The 18,968-nt window shown below is 38.8% G+C and overlaps 1 protein-coding gene across 1 annotated transcript in view; it reads right to left on the bottom strand.

Moving 5' to 3' along the window:
• cpne2 (copine II) overlaps positions 1-18,968 on the bottom strand; it is a 35,739-nt gene that overhangs the window by 10,100 nt on the left and 6,671 nt on the right. The window contains exons 3-13 of the mRNA XM_054775821.1: positions 17,989-18,168; positions 17,056-17,130; positions 16,853-16,924; positions 16,509-16,592; positions 16,271-16,360; positions 14,081-14,179; positions 10,596-10,682; positions 7,014-7,073; positions 2,087-2,220; positions 775-829; positions 341-392 (exon numbers count right to left, since the gene is read on the bottom strand). Coding sequence (XP_054631796.1) covers positions 341-392; positions 775-829; positions 2,087-2,220; positions 7,014-7,073; positions 10,596-10,682; positions 14,081-14,179; positions 16,271-16,360; positions 16,509-16,592; positions 16,853-16,924; positions 17,056-17,130; positions 17,989-18,168 — 988 coding nt within the window. The remainder of the gene's footprint in view (positions 1-340; positions 393-774; positions 830-2,086; positions 2,221-7,013; positions 7,074-10,595; positions 10,683-14,080; positions 14,180-16,270; positions 16,361-16,508; positions 16,593-16,852; positions 16,925-17,055; positions 17,131-17,988; positions 18,169-18,968) is intronic.

Below are 18,968 nucleotides of genomic sequence, written 5' to 3'. Positions count from 1 at the left end.
TTTTTGTCTTGTGTTCCCCCAGAGCCTTTTTTGTCATAACCCCCCCACTCATACGTGTCGATAACTCTCCGAAAGTAGAATGTAACATGTGACTTTCGCCCAGCTGTGCCACAGGTTATTGTTTCCCTGGGGAAACTGGTTGTAGAGCACATGTTCTATTTTATTGTCTGGCTTAATATGAAATCACTGAGAATATTTACTTATCATTTACTTGTCATAATTACATGTTTGGTTGGTGTTGGAAGATTATTGCTAGTGTGGATAAAGTTGTGCGTACCATATAAATCTATGGGAAGAAAATGGCCATTATGATGTCTGTATGAACCGTATCAATACATACCTGAGCAGAAGGGGTCGGTGGGGTTAAAGTTGATGGCAAATTCATGTGACACCTAAAATGACAGTGATGACAAAATACACTAAGACTCATACTGCATTACACACTAAATATTACTAAGTCCATTTCTCACACAGTATACCTCCTACCCTGTGTTAGTGTGTGTGTGTGTGTGTGTGTGCGTGCAAGCTTCTCTCTCTTTTGTCCCTTTCATCGGTGCAGCACCATGGCAACACAGATGGGCTAACAATTGCAGAATGATGCGAATATGCAAGTATAACGCCTGCTTTTATCTGTGTGTGTGTGTTTGTGTAATGTCTGTGCAGTATCATACAACATTGCTACACTATAATGATACAGTGTATGCTAAAAACAGATGTGTCTACATGACACACACATACTATATGTACATCAATGACCAACAAACACACATCTACCTTCCAGTCTGGTGGAAGTTGGGCTCCAAATCCCAGAGCAGGAAACATTTTGTCACTGAGGAAGAAACCATGACAACAGATTGGAACAGTGGTTAAACCTCTTTTCAAATCAAAATCCAACATGCTGCATTTAGACGACAGTGAAAATCTTGTTACCTGCTTCACAGAGAAACAGAATCATTGAATGCTTTTATGCCAAAACTGGAAGAAAACTGAAGCAATTTCGCAAAACCGCCTCTCACCATATGGTCTTGCATCAGCTTTTTCACCTCACTCAAGTTAAAAGTGCTCATGTCACCAAAATGCATTAATGTTGTTATTTTAGGCGTAAAAAATAACATCGGAAGACATATTTCCTGTGTTAGATGTGTGTTCGAATGTTGAAATATTTTACACCTTTTCATCACTGAAACCATTCTCCGGAAGGAGGCTGGAGAAGGAGGACTTGATGTTTTGTTGAAAACCCTCCCACCTGAAAATGCCCATGGGCTATGTTGGTCTCTATATTGTTGTGGTGCAGTTTTGGTTTCATTTTTGTTTTTTTTTTTCATTTTTGGACATAAATTTCTTCATCCATCAATTTTCTATGCCGCTTATCCTCACTAGGGTTGCGGGCATGCTGGAGCCTATCCCAACATCAGCACTTTTAGTCAGGGGTATGTAAATCTGTTGCCCTTTTGCAGTCTTTGTGATGTAGATGGTACCCTAAAATGTAAAAACCAAGGTTGTTGAGTTGACACATCATCGAAATAATGTAATTACGTAATGTAATTCCTTCAGAATCCAATTGATTTTGTTCAAACCTTCCAAAATGTATTTTTTGTCAGCACAGGAGCCCTATTCCTTTTCAACGGCAAACAAAAGCATGCCTGAGGTGACTGAGGTTAAACCAGTAAGTTACTTGTTAACACCCACCCGTGTGCATTTTCTTAACCCGGGACAACAGAGATTCGTGGCTCATGGCAAAACAGCAACCTTACAGATTCAAAAGCTATCTGGCTTTTATGTTTGTGATCATATCATCCATTAGAGCAATATTGGGTTTGATATTAAAGAGGATATTGAGCAGTTTACATGCCGGTACATGCAGATCACAGATGAGACAGACTTATCATGAATGCTGAAACAAATCTGGTGTGTCACTTTGGTGTTTGTGAAAACCCTCTGATTACCATCCGATCATTGGTTTTCTAACCTCTTTCCCAGCTCCGTTTGATGTAACCAGTCAGTTAAGCAGTGTGATTTCAGATTTCAGTCTGAAAAACACAATCCGACCTCACACATCTCCAAGTTCTCGGCATTGGTAACTCACGTGTCATAGTCTTGTATGATTTGTCCCACGGCTAAAATAGCAGCAAGATACTCATTGCTGCCTAGTGGGTTAATATAATGGAGGGAAGATGGCTCTCGAGGATTCCCATTGGAGGCTGTGAAGTCTATACCGACCTACGGAAAAACAGACATAAAATCGTGATCATTCTCGTTGCAGTGGTCGTTATTGTTTTTTTGTTTGTTTTTTACTTAAACCCTTAACAAATCCTAGTCTTTGAAAATACAGCAAGACACGCTACCTTCTCCCGTTTATTCATGTTCTCCATCAAATCGCCGTGATCATAAACACTTAAACTATACACGCCACTTGACACAATTCATTAAACATTCCTAACTATAAGGTTTGCTTTAGCTATCAGTGAATGTTTAGCCTGTCGTAAAAAAAAACACATGAATGTAAATTGTTAGTGGCTTCTCTGAGACTGCTTTTATGTGTGTGTATGCGCCACAGACATGCATGTGAATGCCCGAAAGCACTGAGTGACAGCCATGAACGGCAGTTATTTTATTTGGGATTGTGAATTGTGACGAACATAACCATCCTTTGTACAATCTGTTCTTTTAACCCACTATTGGTAACACAGACCAGCCCTGACACCTGAACAAGGGATATTTTTAACACAGATGATAACAGGACGGCAAAGTGATCACATGCAATGCATGTGAATTCAAGGGAACACGTACGCATTCAACTAATGAGCCCAAACATAAAATGAGATGGAGAGTGACATGTTTTTTCCTCCGGCGATGAACAGCAGTTTGTGTGCTGTCAGGACCTCCTCACCCTGCAACCGCCAATGTCACATTGCACAGTCGGAAGCATTATATTTAATACACAGAGAGCTCATTCATAATCATTCCTTTTGCTCAGTCATGTCAGCGCTCACATTTCCAGTATTCTCTTGCGTGTTAAAGAACATATTTCCCATTTTTAAGCTGGTCATTAATCCAACATAGACTTGATATTCTCAAACAAAAAAGACAAGCCACACAGGTAAAGTGGTAGATGTGAGTAAAACTATAAAATAGAGAAAACTGGGAAAACAAAAATAGGATGCAAATAAGACAAAGATTAGCAGTACCAGATATGATGTTGATATAATCACGTTTTGTATCCCACATGCTTAATTAGTACGGCCAATGCACGTTCAGATATTTCGTCTGTCCTCCATGCTTGTCGAGATCTTACTCCTTCTACTTTATGTTCTCCACGAAGAAAAAAAATTGTATGTCCGGTTGTGACCTAGGCTTAAGTGAATTTCCTCGAAGTAGGGTTCCCTATTTATAAATCAAACATTTTCGTAGTTAGAGCATAGACAACCCAATTATGTCATTCTACATATGTTTTTTTTACATTATTAGAGCCTTCTAGACATGTAATAACACCCCTATAGTCACCTTTACAATCATATTACCCGATATAGTAGACACAATCAGAGAAAATAAGACATTTTAGACATAAACAACACTCGTGCTCAGGTGTATTTCAATAAATGTCTCCTGGACGTGTGGACAGGAAGTGGCGTCGGGGATTCACTGTTGATTTTTAGTATTTAGCTGGAGTAAGTACGTCCACAACAGTAGCCTGTGTTGTTATTGTGATTATGATGATTGTTATTATTATTATGCTATTATTGTGCCTGATCAAGTCTGGTCATTGTGTGAATATATATATAATTGTATATATATATATATGTGTGTGTGTAGAATCATTTTTCTTTAAAAAGAAAAAATATCAATGAGGCCCCCTGCATTTTTGGATTTTTCAGTATGCGAGCCTCGATGGAAAAAGTTAGGACATCCTTGATCTAGATTATTATTATTATTAGAGCATTTTATTATTCCCAGACTGCATATCAATCCCATCTGGAGCATTAATTTGATGGGCTAAAACATGCCATTTCGGAAGCGATTATAGCATTTTCCTCTTGTGATCTCTGATGCTAGACTTTATTACTTTGATAATTGTGACTTCAGTGACAGTGGGGGATGCTACCATTCTGTTTCCAACCCATTTGTAGCCCCAAGCTATTTGTAATTGTTCACACAAAACACACTTAACATAACATGACAAGCCTACCCTTTCTACGAGCAATTGCAAAGAATAGAAATGAACAAGGAACAGCAGTGCAACTAATTACTGTACTTTTGTCCACAGTAGTCAAGTCAATTTTATTTTTATGGCGCCAACTCATCACCGAAGTTATCCCAAGGTACTTTACACATGGTGCACGTCTAGAACCATGCTCCTCAGACATTTAACAGAACCAACGGAACCCCTTGAACAGGGAAGAAACAGGTAAGAAACCTTGAACAGAACCAAGACTCTGCGGGGTGGCCATCTGTCTCAACCAGTTGGGTTTAGACAGAGGGACAGAGTGTAGCTAGAGAGAGAAAATAGGACAGAGGGGTTTAGCAACCGGGGGAGGGACGAGTAACAGTCCCATGATGAATGACAGCGACGACGACGACAGCTTTGCTACCACCGATAATGAGCAGGTAGAGTCTCTTAGAAGAACCCCCCTGCTTCCAAATGACTGATTAACCACATTGTGTTAAAAATACACACACTGCCATTAAATGAACTGGGAAGATTAACACATGTATTAAAATCAACAACTGATTTTGAAAGGAGGTAAATTCTCAGTGACCTAACAAATGATAAACGTAATTTTGGGGTAAAATAAATGACAATTTTACTGTGACAACAACACTGTAGTTAGAACTAGTTGGGATTTTTTTATTCTAATTTAAAATGCCGGCGGAGTATTACTTTACTTAGCACAGGGGTGTCCAAAGTGCAGCCCGGGGACCATTTACGGCCGGCTGCTCATTTTTTACTGCCCCTGAACAACCAAAAAATTCATTGTTACTTAGCTAGTGGTCAGGTAGCTCTATAACACTCATTTGCTTTGTCACTTATAACACAAAGCTAAGATGTGGATTTTTTGTTCAAATACCTTAGTTTTAGCATCTTCAATGCACAAAATGCAACAAAAGTATATGTGGCCCTCGCTTGGAAAAATGTGGACACCCTTGGCTTAGAACGTATCTTTCAAATGATTGCCTGCTTTTCTAAACTTGGAGCTATGATAATTTACACGCAGTGGGTCTGTGTTGTACGATATGTAGACTGTTACGCTCACAGGATCTGTTGAAGCATTTGTGCCCTAAATTCGAGCAACCGGTGGACATGAATAAAGGCATCTGAAATGCTTCTTTTGCAAACAACCCAATAGTAGAAGATTGTCTCTTTGTGTCGGAGTGTTACAAAGCAATGTTGCTCTTCAGTAAAGCCCCACAGTCCTGAGGCGAGAGTTTTCCCTCCTGAAGATTAGGATTAGAGTCATCCTAAGTCTGACTGAACACCGCAGAACAGCTCTATCTGCATGTGTGTGTCTACATGTGCGCAGATTTCTCTCTTTGCACATTTGTGGCATCAGTGCACGTACTGTACATCGGGCGTGTACTATATGTGAAAATAAGATTCACCCATGACTGATTCTTTGCATGTCTAATTCGGTGTGATTTGGCAGAAAAAGAGTGAAGCTATTGGATGTGTTTGTGCACAGCATCCAATAAATCTCCTTCACAGTGAAGACGTGTGTGTCTAAATGTCAGTATGAGGAAAAAATATTTATGTGGATGTCTGCAGAGTTTGGAAATGTTAAGGTAAATTGCACATGGTGTGACAAAGAGAATGTTTCGAGGATGGGCTTCATTATGTGGGACATTAATTGATTCATTCATTTTCTATGGCGCTTGTCCTAACTAGGGTCGCGGGATTATGTGAAACATGTATGTTAAAAAGCTTGGAAGAAGGATACAGTGTGTATGCACGTGTGTGACTCTGAAAGTGTTGCACATGTGTGACAAAAGGGAACATACGGTATTAGGAGGAGACAACAAGACAAAGAGTTCTCATTCTGCTGTGAATTTCATCAAATCCACACGAGAAATTGGAACATTTCTAACATAGGTTACCTCATACAAATAACAGTTTGATGTATGCAGGCAAGAGAGGCATTTCAGATGTCTTTCAGCTCTCTGCAGATACAGAGAAACCTTGGTTTTCGTCATGCATTTGATCATTAAAATGTACGAAAACCCATACAAAACAATGTAAATCCATTTCATCCGCACCAGACACCCGAGAATACATTTTATAGACAATAGTTTGATTTTTACATGCAGAAAACAATGTTATATGATTAGAAATTACGAATGGATGGAACAAATTGTTGCAGACTCCCCGTACATCTTGGCGAAATCCCATTCAGTAGTGTCTCACCTTCGTAACTTTCTTTGGCCCTTTGGCTGGTTATTTAGGTGTCACACTATTTAGGTACTTGATTTCACGGAACAATACAGCACTGGGCAAACAATACTTTGTTTTGTGCAATATTGTACAAAACTGAGGCAAAATCTTAGATGGAAACTGAATCAATCATGAGGTTTTGACGGTATTTGTATTTTTTTCAAATTCACTTATTTTATGAATTGCATGAATTACAGTATAGTCATATTTATAGTATATCCTACTTAACATTTACCACAATCCTACCAACCAAAGTTATTTTTCCTCTCTGCTTTTTTGATGCAAATGTGACCCTGAAATGTACCCTGGATGAAAATGAAATCGCTTTCAATGTGTAACGCCGAGTGAAGGATCCAAAATAGCTTTACATTCATTCATTTTGTACTGCTTAACCTGTTCAAGGAAGTGGGTGAGCTGGAGCATAACACAGGGCACATTCAACTCACATTCACACTTGGGTAAAAATGATCTCCGCATAATGTACATGTGTTTGGGCTGTGGGGGGGAAACCCATGCAAGCACACAGAAAACATGCAAATTCCGCACGGATAGCAAACTTAAATCAAATTTATCAAGTGGTCAAACTCACAGTAAACATGAGCTGGCATCCTCCCAGTATGTAATCCAGGAAAGTGTAGTTTCTTGTAATCTGAAGACACAAGGTAAAGTTCACTTAACCAGCATCATACAGTACATCAGTTTGAAGGGACGATACAGTGTGGCCAGATGTTTTGGGAGTGACTTAAATTCCGTGTTTCAATAACTCTGCTAGCTCTGTGTTTTTTTTAAGAAAACATTTCACATGTCTGTTACAGACTGAAAAAACAAGCACTTTTTGTCTACATCACAATAAATGAAACATTAAGCAGCATAGTTATTGAAGCACAAGATTTAAAAGTCACTCCCCAAAATTTTCGGCCATGACTGTAACTTATTATAACCAACCACCAGAGTGTGATAAGGTGGTATTTTCACTCCTTTCTATGGTGGAAATTTGTCTCAAACCCAAAACCCATGTCTGTCTGACGCACGACACCATGAAAGGCGAATTATCATCTTATTATGTTGTCCAGTCCAGTTGCAGTGAACACACCGCTGAGAGTCACTGGCCTAATCCCAAGTGTCAGCTAACAAGGAGACTTATTAGCCGTGAAGCGATGCAACTACATGTGTATTTGTATAAGCAAAGATGGAGAACAATCAGTTATGGAAGATTTAATTTCTTTCCAATAGGCATCGCAACATTTTTTCACCTTCTTGTCTGTGAAGCTGAAAGCTGACACACTAATTTGTTCTACAATGACAGTTGTGAAGGCCCAGCACAGACATGTTTTAGACGAGGGTGTAATTGGTTCTTATTAGGCTGAGAAATGTGGATCTACTTGTTTCTGTGTATGACAGTCACAAATTATAATTCATTTACCTATGGCAAGTACATTTTCATTCATATATAACAAAATATAATCATAATAATACATAGGGATGCTCCGATATATCGGCCGCCGATCAGCATAGGTCTGTTTGTGTAAAAAACATGTGATCGGCATACGCCGATGAATGCCTTTCAAACCCGATTACAAAAAATGACACCATATAATCCATGTGATCGGTATTGGTATCAGCCGATCTCACTCATGAATGATTGGTATCAGAATCGGCAGGACAAAACCCTGATCGGAGCATGCCTATTAATAAAACAAGCTCAATATTGGCTTTCTTGCTGATATTGTCTAGCACTTAATTTCCGATAACAACTGATACTGATATTGGCAGCAGCTCTTCGCTCAAACTAATGTCAGGTCACATCTGGCGTAGCGAATGAACACATTATGCTTTTTTTACTATGATGCCACTGGATGCAGTTAACAAATAAACAAAAGACAAATACTGTACTGCAATATGTAATATAACTGATAGAAAAGTGCCATATTTATTTTGTCTCAACAAAGCACATTGAAAAAAATCCTAAGCAATACTCAACTAAAATTACTTTAAATTCTTAATTCTTAGTCTTAATAAATTCACAAATAAGAATCCAATTAAATAATGCTGGCAACGAGAAAATTTGGAAAGCTGCACATTTCTATGTGGCACAAACATCTACATGAAAACAAAATAAAGTGCCAAGTATCAAACTCTGCACTAATACAGTCAGTGGAATTATAAACAGGTGTCATTCCACATGTCACGTTTGAACAAAGCATTAGATTAGAAGTATTAAAGAAAGACGTCTTACTCCCCCCTCGCATAACCAGCAATGCAATGCAAATTGGATATTTAAAGAAAAGAAAGACCGATGCCGATAAAAAAATAACATCCCTGATAATAAATAACATACTGTAAATGTTAATCAGACTTTACTAGAGAGAGACACGTTTTGGGCACCTTAAACTCAGATTTACAGTACCTAACAAAGTGAGTACACCCCTCACACTGGCTCCTGAAAGAGGTGCAGTCACTTTTGTGAGTATGTGTACTTTTAGTAAAATGTTAATTTCTTGCCTTTTGCATGTTGTTATGTGGCCATTAACTTATTTTACAGGCGATCGAGGCTATGCCATGGCACCTTGGCTCATGATACCATTGAATAATCCGCAGACCCCACAAGAACAAATGTACGACCAAAAGCACACACGTACACGCTCCTGCGTGGAGCGCACCATCGGTATACTCAAGGGACGCTGGATGTGTTTGGACACTGCAGGTGGAAGGCTGCTCTACAAAGCAGAAAAGGTAGGTTTTGTAGTATTTAATATTAGGTTTTAGTTTATTTATGCTTTGGAATGGCAAAAAAATAACAGGTAAACATTCTGAATCTTTGTGAAGGCTCTCATTAATCCAGGAATTCTCCATTGCAAATATGTTTTATTTGGTCAACTGGATAAATAATTGATTCTCTGTTGTCTGTTGTTGGCCTGCTGCGTCTTGCATAACATCGCAATGAAACGTGGTGTGTCTATTGCGCACGTAGCACCCCCAGATTACGACATGCGCCCCCAGCCACGTCTTGAGCCAGAGCACGGGGCTGCTGTATTAATTAGGCAGGTCTAATCAAATGTAACCACAGAAAAATAAATTGTCACACACAAACTATGTATTCTGACCTTATTATTCCATCATAATTGTGTAAATATTTTGTAGAGTTTCCGAAATGGTTTGGTTTCTGATTACATTTGATTACATTTGTTGTTTCTGATTGGTGGCCTTGATGGTTTCCTCCAGTGCAGTGCAATCTTTTTTTTTTACTCTGATTTTAAGTCAAACCACTTCTTTTTAACCTCTGCGGTGGTGCGTTTCTCCGTGGAAACAGCATTTATGTTTCCTGCAATGGTGCTCCATGCCGACTCTTTTTGGATGGCCTGATGACCGGTGGATACACGTGAAAATAAGGTGGTCTTGTGTTCGCTCACTCCTTGTAAAAGCACCTCTATCTCAGTAGAATTGAAGTTTTTCTTTCGTTTGTTGTCCAGCTGCTCCTCAGTCTTGCCCTTGCGCGTTGCCATCTCCGCCTCCAGCTGCCTGTTGCGCACGGCACATTTTTGCCCTTATATAGGAAATAATAGGCGTTAACCTATGCAAATTAGGCCTCACATGCACGTGCATCCCCGTTGGCATTCATCAACCTAAGAACACCGGTGCGAACGATTATCCCTACTTAAGAACGTGTCGTGAATGTGGTGCAGTGTCCAACCCGCGCCTTCTTAAGTACACTTCTTAAGAAGACTTTTAAGAAGATGTTCGTGAATGAGGCCCATTGTTTGTACATAGGCTGCGGTGCGTTCACGGTAGTGTTATGCACGCCAGAAGTATTGAATATTTCCAAAATTTTCTCTGCGCACTGCCACGTAGCCCAGCACAGTTTACACATGCTTCACACCTGTTTACAACAAATGTACTCATTGCCGCGCCATTATCAAGCAATATTGCATACCACTGTGGGGACCAAACTGTTTGCTTTATGGTTGCGTCACATTGCTTTGTGACTGGCAGAACTACAGCTCTGAGAGTCTGCACTGAAATCGCATTCATATTGAATTCACTTCATTTTAACATTTCAAACTCAGGTATATGCGGGTCTGAATTGCTTCTCTACATTTTTGCTATACCTTCCTAGTTTTCCTGAGGTAGCTCCATGTCATTGGGGCAGACATCTGTCGCCACAGGCCCTTACCTTACATGATTTGAGGATTATAATTCCAGAGTTCTTATAATTCTTCTTCTTCTTTTGTTTCTTAGGGTTGATGCATTCAAATTCCACCTGGGAAAGATTTGGAGAGAAAATGAATATGAGTATCATTCAGAAATGAATAGAGGTTTTTGCTGCAACGGATATGACAGTTTAAAAAAAAAACACCAATCACAAAAGACTCAAAGTCAGTGAACCGCATAGCATTCAGCTAATGCCATGCCGTCTGACTATAGCGCTCGTCAAAAGGCTTTGCAACTTAGAAGTCCCTCCCATTTTTCTCAATTCCCCATGGTTCCATCCAGACTTCCTGTTCTCATGTGCTGTATTATCCAAACTTCACTGTTACCTGCGAAAAGGTCAACTTCAGCTGAGTTTACCACACACATGCCCACATTGTGTATTAAAAAATACAAAGTGGCCAAAGAGCATAACTATACCTTCCAGTTTCATACAACCTTTTGGAAAACGTCAACAGTCTCTTGACATGCTGGCTAACATTGTAGCCAAGGGTGAAGTCCAGCAGGCTTAACATACCATACCATTTGTGAAAAACATGCAACAACAACAAAAAATAAATAACAAATGTGTTTGTATGCATGTTGGTGGGATATAGTTAGGGTTCCTACAGATTTGACATTACTAAATTCCATACGTTTCACAGACTCAGTAAATAGATGCATCATTACAGCTGCAACAATTATTTGATCAACATTTTTTATTTTAAAATTTCAACATCTTCTAATTTCAGCCTCACAAATGTTAATATTTTTTCATATCCTTAGTCAACCATAAAAGCATACCTACAGTAATCCCTCGTTGATCGTGGTTAATTGGTTGCAGACCCAAACGTGATAAGTGAATTTCCGCTAAGTTGGATTCCTTCTTTATAAAAGGAAAATGTTCATAGTTTAGGCATAGAAAACCTGTTTGCAATCTTCTGAATATGTGTTTTAACATTATGAGAGTCCTCTAAACTTGAAATGACACCCATATAGTCACCTTTACACTCGTATTACCCAATATAGTAGCTATAATCAGAGAAAATAGGCCATTTAAGACATAAATAAAACTTGTGCTTGTGTGTGTTGCAGTAAATGTGTTCCGGTGCTAGTGGGGGAGCAGAATGGGTGGTTGACAGGAAGTGACGTTGGGGTTTCAGAGTTGAGTATTATTATTTTTATGTTCATAATATGCTATTATTATTGCGGCTGTTGATTTAAACCTGCTATAAAAGCATACTGTTCCGGTGATCAAGTCTGGTGCTTGTCTCACCCAACAATTACTCACACCATGACCGATGTAAACAATTACATTCACAATTTCAATGTCTTCTTCATGGCTTATATTCGTATTTTAGTTCATGTAGCCATTTATATACTTGAAAATACTTGATTTTGGAAAACAGTGATCAACATTTTTTCTGATGTGTTGCGGACCAAACCACTGTTTGTGTTTGGTTCCTCCTGATTTGATCCATCTAGGGCCTAATCAATTACTCAATTAATCCAAACAACAAGCTTCAGATGAATTGATTAAGAAAATAATTGTTAGTTGCAGGCCTAGTATCATGTAAATAAATTACGGAATGAATCGCTTGTTTTCATTACTGTGGATATGTACTGTATGTCATTATTTCACCATATAGTTTTGAGGAGATTATATAATATAGCTCATCTAAAAAGTTGGAAAACGAAAAGAGCAGAGGGCTGACTCTTCAACTCGTCAATTTTCCCAACTACGGTATTGTAACATTTAAGTTAGAATCATCATGATAAGTGTATTATACACCAGTATGTTCGGTATTTTTAAGAAAAATTGAAAGTTGTAAAACAATTATACAGTATTAATTGAAAAAAGCCCCACATTTGATGTTTAATGGATGCCTCGATTGCTCTTTGTTTACACAAAACAGTTGTGCTGCTCAGAAATGCATGAAAAATAATGGACCAAATAAATAGTATGTCCACTTTTAGTTGCATTTGCCACTAAATGCTTCTACACAGCTCCGCATTTGTGCTGTTTACGTCTTCTCAAACTAAAAGCAGTTGGCCACGGTGACCTCAACATCAGACAGCTTCACAGGTTTTATGTGGACACATGGTGGATGGAAAGGAGGAACAAAGCGACAAAAAAACAAAAGCTGGGCACATACAACAGATACTGAGACAGATGGAGTAGACTTTTCTGTAATTATGTGCGGAGGGAGATCGCGAGCTGAAGATTGGAGCTGGTGTGAATTGGAATAGCTTTAATGAGTGTCTTATGGGTTTCACAGAGAACAGGAAGCACCTCTAGACCCGGTGACTACAATCGGCAGCTTTAATAACTGATGTGAGAAAGGGAAAAAAGAACCGGTGGGTTGATGTGGTTTGATACGAAACAGCAGATGGTGTCTCTGGACACTATGGAGAATGGCTGTTTCTGCAAGTGCTGATAATTAACAGTAAACAATTTATACCCAGATCATATGCACTCCTGAACAAAATTTTAAAACCAGTTGAAAAACTGCAAGAATTTACATTTTGCACTGTTGGATCTTAAGGAGGTCTAGATAGCCCTTCAAAATGCAAAAAGAAGAAATGGAAGTGAGACAGAAAGGTTTTTGAGAAAGTAATTTATTGCAAACAACCATTAAACTGAAATTGGCTGTTCATCAGCGGATCGAAAATTTAAGACCACAGCCTTGAAAAGCCCAAATTTTTGCAAAAATGTGGTTCCGATGTCATTTTCTGCCAGGTATTCACACATCTGGGGTGCTTTTTCCTTCAATGGAACAATGGCTTGTGCAGGGGTGTCAAACGGCAGCTGGCTATGTGGAGAAGTTGCAGGAGGTGTCCCTCATGACTGAAGGCCCTCGTCTGTGTGGTAATGAATGTTTTTTTTTAACAGGACAACGCTGCAGTTCACAGTGCCCGCCTGACAAAGGACTTCTTCCAGAGGAATAACCTCACTCATCCTGCGTGTTACCTTGATCTAAAACATTTGGGGATGGATGGCAAGGGAAGTTTCCAAAAATATACATCAGTTCCAGACAGTGGATGCCCTCCATGAAGCTATCTTCACCACCTGGAGCTACATGTGGTGGGGGGGTCAGGTTTTTTTTTTACTTTTGAACAGCTGATGAACAGCCTATTTCAGTTTAATGGTTGTTAACAATAAATTGCTTACTCGTTTTTTTTATTGTCTCACTCCCATTTCCCTTTTTGCATTCTACTTAGAACCTCCTTTAGATCCCACAGTGCAAAGTGTAAATTCTTGCAATTATTCAACTGGTCTTAGCGTGTAGGAGAATAAGTCATATTTCTTGCATAAGCTTCACTGCACTGGCTCTCTTTAAAATTTAGAACCTTCACCTCTAGTACTACGGCACCATTGTGACACTAAAGTGCTTGCTCATGTGGGTTTTAGTTAGTTACTGAAGCTAATGATGTGAGAAAAATAATGAAAAAAAAGAATAAATAAATTACCTCCACCGAGTTCTGCGCTTCACTCATCTTGGCCACTGTAGTTTGAAATTCTCCAATGAAGTCATGGCCGCCATCATTGTCGTAGTCATAACACAGAACCTGTTATTATGTAGAACACACATGTACAGTTCATGTATGTTGATGTTAGCATCAGCTTTGACATTTGTCATGTTCAAACTCTCCAGGATCTCACGATGATGCAACTTACACTTTCTCCCCCAATTTTATCACAACAAACACCTAAAAGAACACTGCAACTTTTATTGCAATTATTGTGAAAAACTCCTACAAAATAGGCATCTCAAAAAAGGACCGAGAGATCCTGTGGGGAGTGGGAAATTGCTGTCAATGTTCAAAAATGTGCTCTGCACTTGAGTTTGACATGCAAATAAAGCATATTTTGTTGGGCTTAGATTTGTTGAAGTCCTGCTTTTTGGTCATTACAAAGACTGCTTAAAGCATTGATAACAGAGTCATAAAATCACAAACTGATGCAATGCTATTGAAGAAAACAAGCCTCAAAACATTGCTACTTTTTGAAAAGCTGCCACAAAATCTGTCATTTTAGACTGATACAATAAAACAAAAAGCCTGTCAAATCCTGGAGGGAATGATTGTTGCACTGCATTGTGCAATTAATAAAACAAATGGATTTAAAAAAAAATCAAAGAATATATGTTACATACGTTTGCAATTGAAATTGTTCAACCCCTACTATAAATGACATGTTTATTTACAAAGTGATTCACATACTGTATATACAGTAACTTATAAAGGGGATTAAATAACTCCAAGTGCAACTCTATTATGCGTTTGAACTGAAGGTTTGGTTTCTGGATTTAGACGTACATAATGGCAAGTCCAGTTCTTCATAGTTTTTGTAAATAATTGAGTTAAGAGTATACAGTGCCTGACAAAAGTCTTGCCACTTATCCAGGTTGTAGAAACAAAAAATAATAACTTCACTTTTGGTGCTCATTTGGAATCAGTAATAGCTTGTATGAAAGGCAAAACCCTCTAGATTATGCTTGTTATAGCAAAATAAAGTATTGTATTATTGAGTTTTACCATACGGTAGCAATTATATTTCCCTTTGAAAGCACAAACATGCTACAAAAACATCAGAACATAAGGTCAGTGTGCCTTGGTAAGAAGAAGTATTATTGTGTATGACTTCCATGAGTTTGAGCGACTCCAACCATGCGTCTCAGCAATGACTGAAATAACTGATCAAATTATCTGGAATGGCAAAGAATGCAGTCTTGCACGACTCCCAGACTTCATCAAAAATGTTGGTTTCATCTTCCAAGCCTCCTCCTTCATCTAATCCCCAACATGTTCAATAACGTTCACGTCTGGTGACTGGGCTGGCCAATCCTGGGGCATCTTGACCTTATTCACTATCAGGAACTTTGATGTGGAGGCTGAACATCAACACCCTGAAGTATCAAAACATGCATGCTGCCCATTACCTTCCAAATCACAACAGAAGGCAAATTCTTCAGCAGGGTGGCGCTCATTCGCATACTTCAGCCGGTTCCCGGTAGTGAAGAAGGTCAAGATGTTCCAGGATTGGCTGGTCCAGACACCAGTCATGAACGTTATTGAGCATGTATGGGGTTAGACGAAGGAAGAGTCTTGGAAGATAAAACCAAAGAATTTTGTCTGGGAGTCGTGCAAGACTGCTTTCTTTGCCATTCCAGGTGATTTTATCACGTTATTTGAGTCATTGCTGAGACATATGGATGGGGTTCTCCAAGCACGTGGAACTCGTACACAATATTAATTCTTCTTACCAAGGCACCCTGACTTTATGTTCTAATGTTTATATAGCATGTTTGTGCTTTCAAAGGAAAATATAATTTCTACCGTACATTATTTTGGTGTGCGACAAGACTTTTGTCCAAGCACAATCTGACTTTTCTGCCCTAATTAAACAATACAACTCAATGAATGATGCAAGACTTTATTTTGCTATAATAAGCATCATCTAGAGGCTTTTGCATTTCATGTAAACAATTTGCAAATCCAAATGAGCAACTACAAGTGAAGTTCTTATTTATTGTTCCTACAGTTTGGATAAATGACAAGACTTTTGTCAGGCACTGTATACTGTAGTACTGTATGATTGAGCTAAGAGGTCAATGAGAAAAGCTATACGGCTTTAGTGTTGTAAGACATGAAACTAACCTTGATGTTTCTGTCCACATCTCCATTGCAGAGAGAAACAAGAGGCACGGTAAAAGGTTTCCATGCAGGGTCTAAAGTGTTCTTTATCACCTGGGTTCAGACAGAATATGAATCACATTTCTTGCTGTAGTATATACTGTGTAGGTCTTATTGACACAATGTTACAACAATGAAATAACCACTTAGAGTTTGTTAAGTTTCCATAATGTCATGTTTCCATAATGTAACCACGACTCACTTCTGTCCGGTGTACCAGCATCCATTTATCATCTTCTCCCTGTTTGTGAAACTCCAGATATGGGTCTGACTTCCCGAAGAAGTCCTACAAAGAACAAGGGGAAAAGTTGTTAAGTCCTTTTGAATATTTATGAATGAACATGTATTTCATTTCAAATTAGAGTTCAAGTGCTGCCGCTTCTCGCCCATGAAAAAAATGTTCAATTTCTCACTCTCCATAAGCTGCTGATTGTGAAGGAATCGTTCGTAAATATTGACTAACTGCACACGGATGCTGTGCCCTCCAGTACTATGTGTCCTATTGAATATGAGCGTGTTTGCATTTGTGGGGGCAGAACCACCTACCTTCTTGTCCAGTTTTCGCCCACTCAGGGTCAAAGTGATGATTCTGTTGTCCGACAGCTCCTGGGCTGTTATCTATCAAAACATTAGAGCACAACACACTGTAAGCAGACGCCATACTGGCAATTAATAACATAACAACACAACAACTTGTTCATTTCAAAGGGATGGTAAAACTACATTGAAAAGAAAGGACAGGTTCATACTGTGATGGATCCTTTGCCAGCTGGCTTTCCGTTAGCCAAGACCAATGGTCTGTGAAGTTTCTTATTGGACACAATCTAGTGAAGAATAACAGAGATGCAACTGACAGGGTTTACTTTGGAATACAGTGTTGACATGAACACATACTGTGTCTTTCTCTTTTATGTACGTTCTAACGATATAAAAACAGATAAAAAGAGACAGCAGGTAATAGAAAACACATATCCGGCCTATAGAGCCTTCTGAAAAGGACTCCAAAAAGCACCAACAACGCTCCATTTACACATAATGTGATGTGCTTATTAACCAAGCTACAACGACATTGTTATTATTATACATTGTTTACAACGACATTGCGGTTTACAACGACATTGTTATTATTGTACATTGACACATCGCCACACCACAACGGCTAGCTACTAGCTGGCTAACGACTAGCTTCACTACACACTCAATGCCTGTGGCCACTACCAAAAACACTACATATTGGACCTGCCGCCACTGCTGCTGTGTTTTTATTTTTGAGTTTGGAAAAGTTAACTCTAGGTGTAGGCGTTTGCTTCTATGTTGCTATGTGAAATCAATGCCCCAAGGAAGGAAGTTCTGGTAATGCTTAAAATGACCGAAATGCAGCAAAATACTGTATTACATGTTATACGTATATAAGCAAAGCATCCACACCAGAAAGACTCCAGATTGCTTTTCTTCATCTCTGGTGTTTTCCTAGTTTCTTAGTTCTAACACCTCATGCCTTGTGAACACCCTTTGTCGTACTTTGTTGTTTTTTTTTAAGTATTTTTAGGAAATTGGTATGTTTTTTGCTGTTGCTTTTGTTTTCTAATAAACTCTGCACTCATATACCAAGTCACGTCCAAAACACACATATATTAAATAATTCTACGTAAAACAATTAGGAAAGGGAACTGATTCCATACAACTCCAAGTGTGCAAATGTATTCTCCCAGGAAATCATGTTCGTAGAGCTGTGTGGCACACTTGTCTTCATCAAACATGGCAAATCGAAGCTTCTGGACCTCCTCAAAGTGGTAGTCCACTTGGAACTTTACTCCAAAAACTGGGTTCAGGTTATTAACAGCTGTTTCAGTCCGGCCAAGCTGAAACACAAAGAGATAAGAGCATGCTTTTTCAGTTTCAGTCCTTTGGAACCCAGTTAGATTTTTTATTATTATTGTTTTTAGTATTGTTATTTTAGATTATTCATTATTATTGTCAGTAAATCCAGAGTAACATTCTTTGATCCCATTACAAATTGTCTTCATAGGTGATGAATCTATTTTAGTCCAACGTCCATCCTTTGATAGGAATCTCACTTACTTCTTCTCAACTAAAAATCACAAAAGGCATCAGTCGATCCGCTCACAATGTTGGTATCACTGGCCTGTTTGCAGTTTTCGACTAGAGGTGGAGTGTACACTTAATTTATCAGCGCTCATTCGTGGGTGGGATTGATGCCAGCAATTAAGTTTTACGCAGCAAGGATATGCCACACATGAGGTAACATCAATTGTTTTAGGTTTCGACTTTGAGAATGGTTTGAGTGATGAGTACTTTTGGTCCCAAAATATAGTACAGACAGCAAGCAGACACTGTGTGGGTGCCTTCGAGAGTCATGCTATTTGCACTGGTGGTAGGATGACTAACACTCTCACGGTGTTACACTCATTGATTTATGCTTCATTCTGTGTTTATCCCCAATCAGATGAGGTCAGTAGGCTATATATTACTATGTACAGCGGTTTGAAAAAATGTTTGCCCCCTTCCTGATTTCTTATTTTTTTGCATGTTTGTCGCACTGAAAAGTTTCAGATATCAAACTAATGTAAATATTCGTCAATGACAACTCAAATTAACACAAAAAGCAGTTTTTAAATGAAACTTTTTATGATTAAGGGCG

The sequence above is a fragment of the Dunckerocampus dactyliophorus genome, chromosome 5 (assembly GCF_027744805.1).
Source record: "Dunckerocampus dactyliophorus isolate RoL2022-P2 chromosome 5, RoL_Ddac_1.1, whole genome shotgun sequence".
Lineage (NCBI taxonomy): Eukaryota > Metazoa > Chordata > Actinopteri > Syngnathiformes > Syngnathidae > Dunckerocampus > Dunckerocampus dactyliophorus.
Note: the sequence above shows the minus strand (reverse complement) of the source record. Positions and strands in the feature narration are given on the sequence as shown.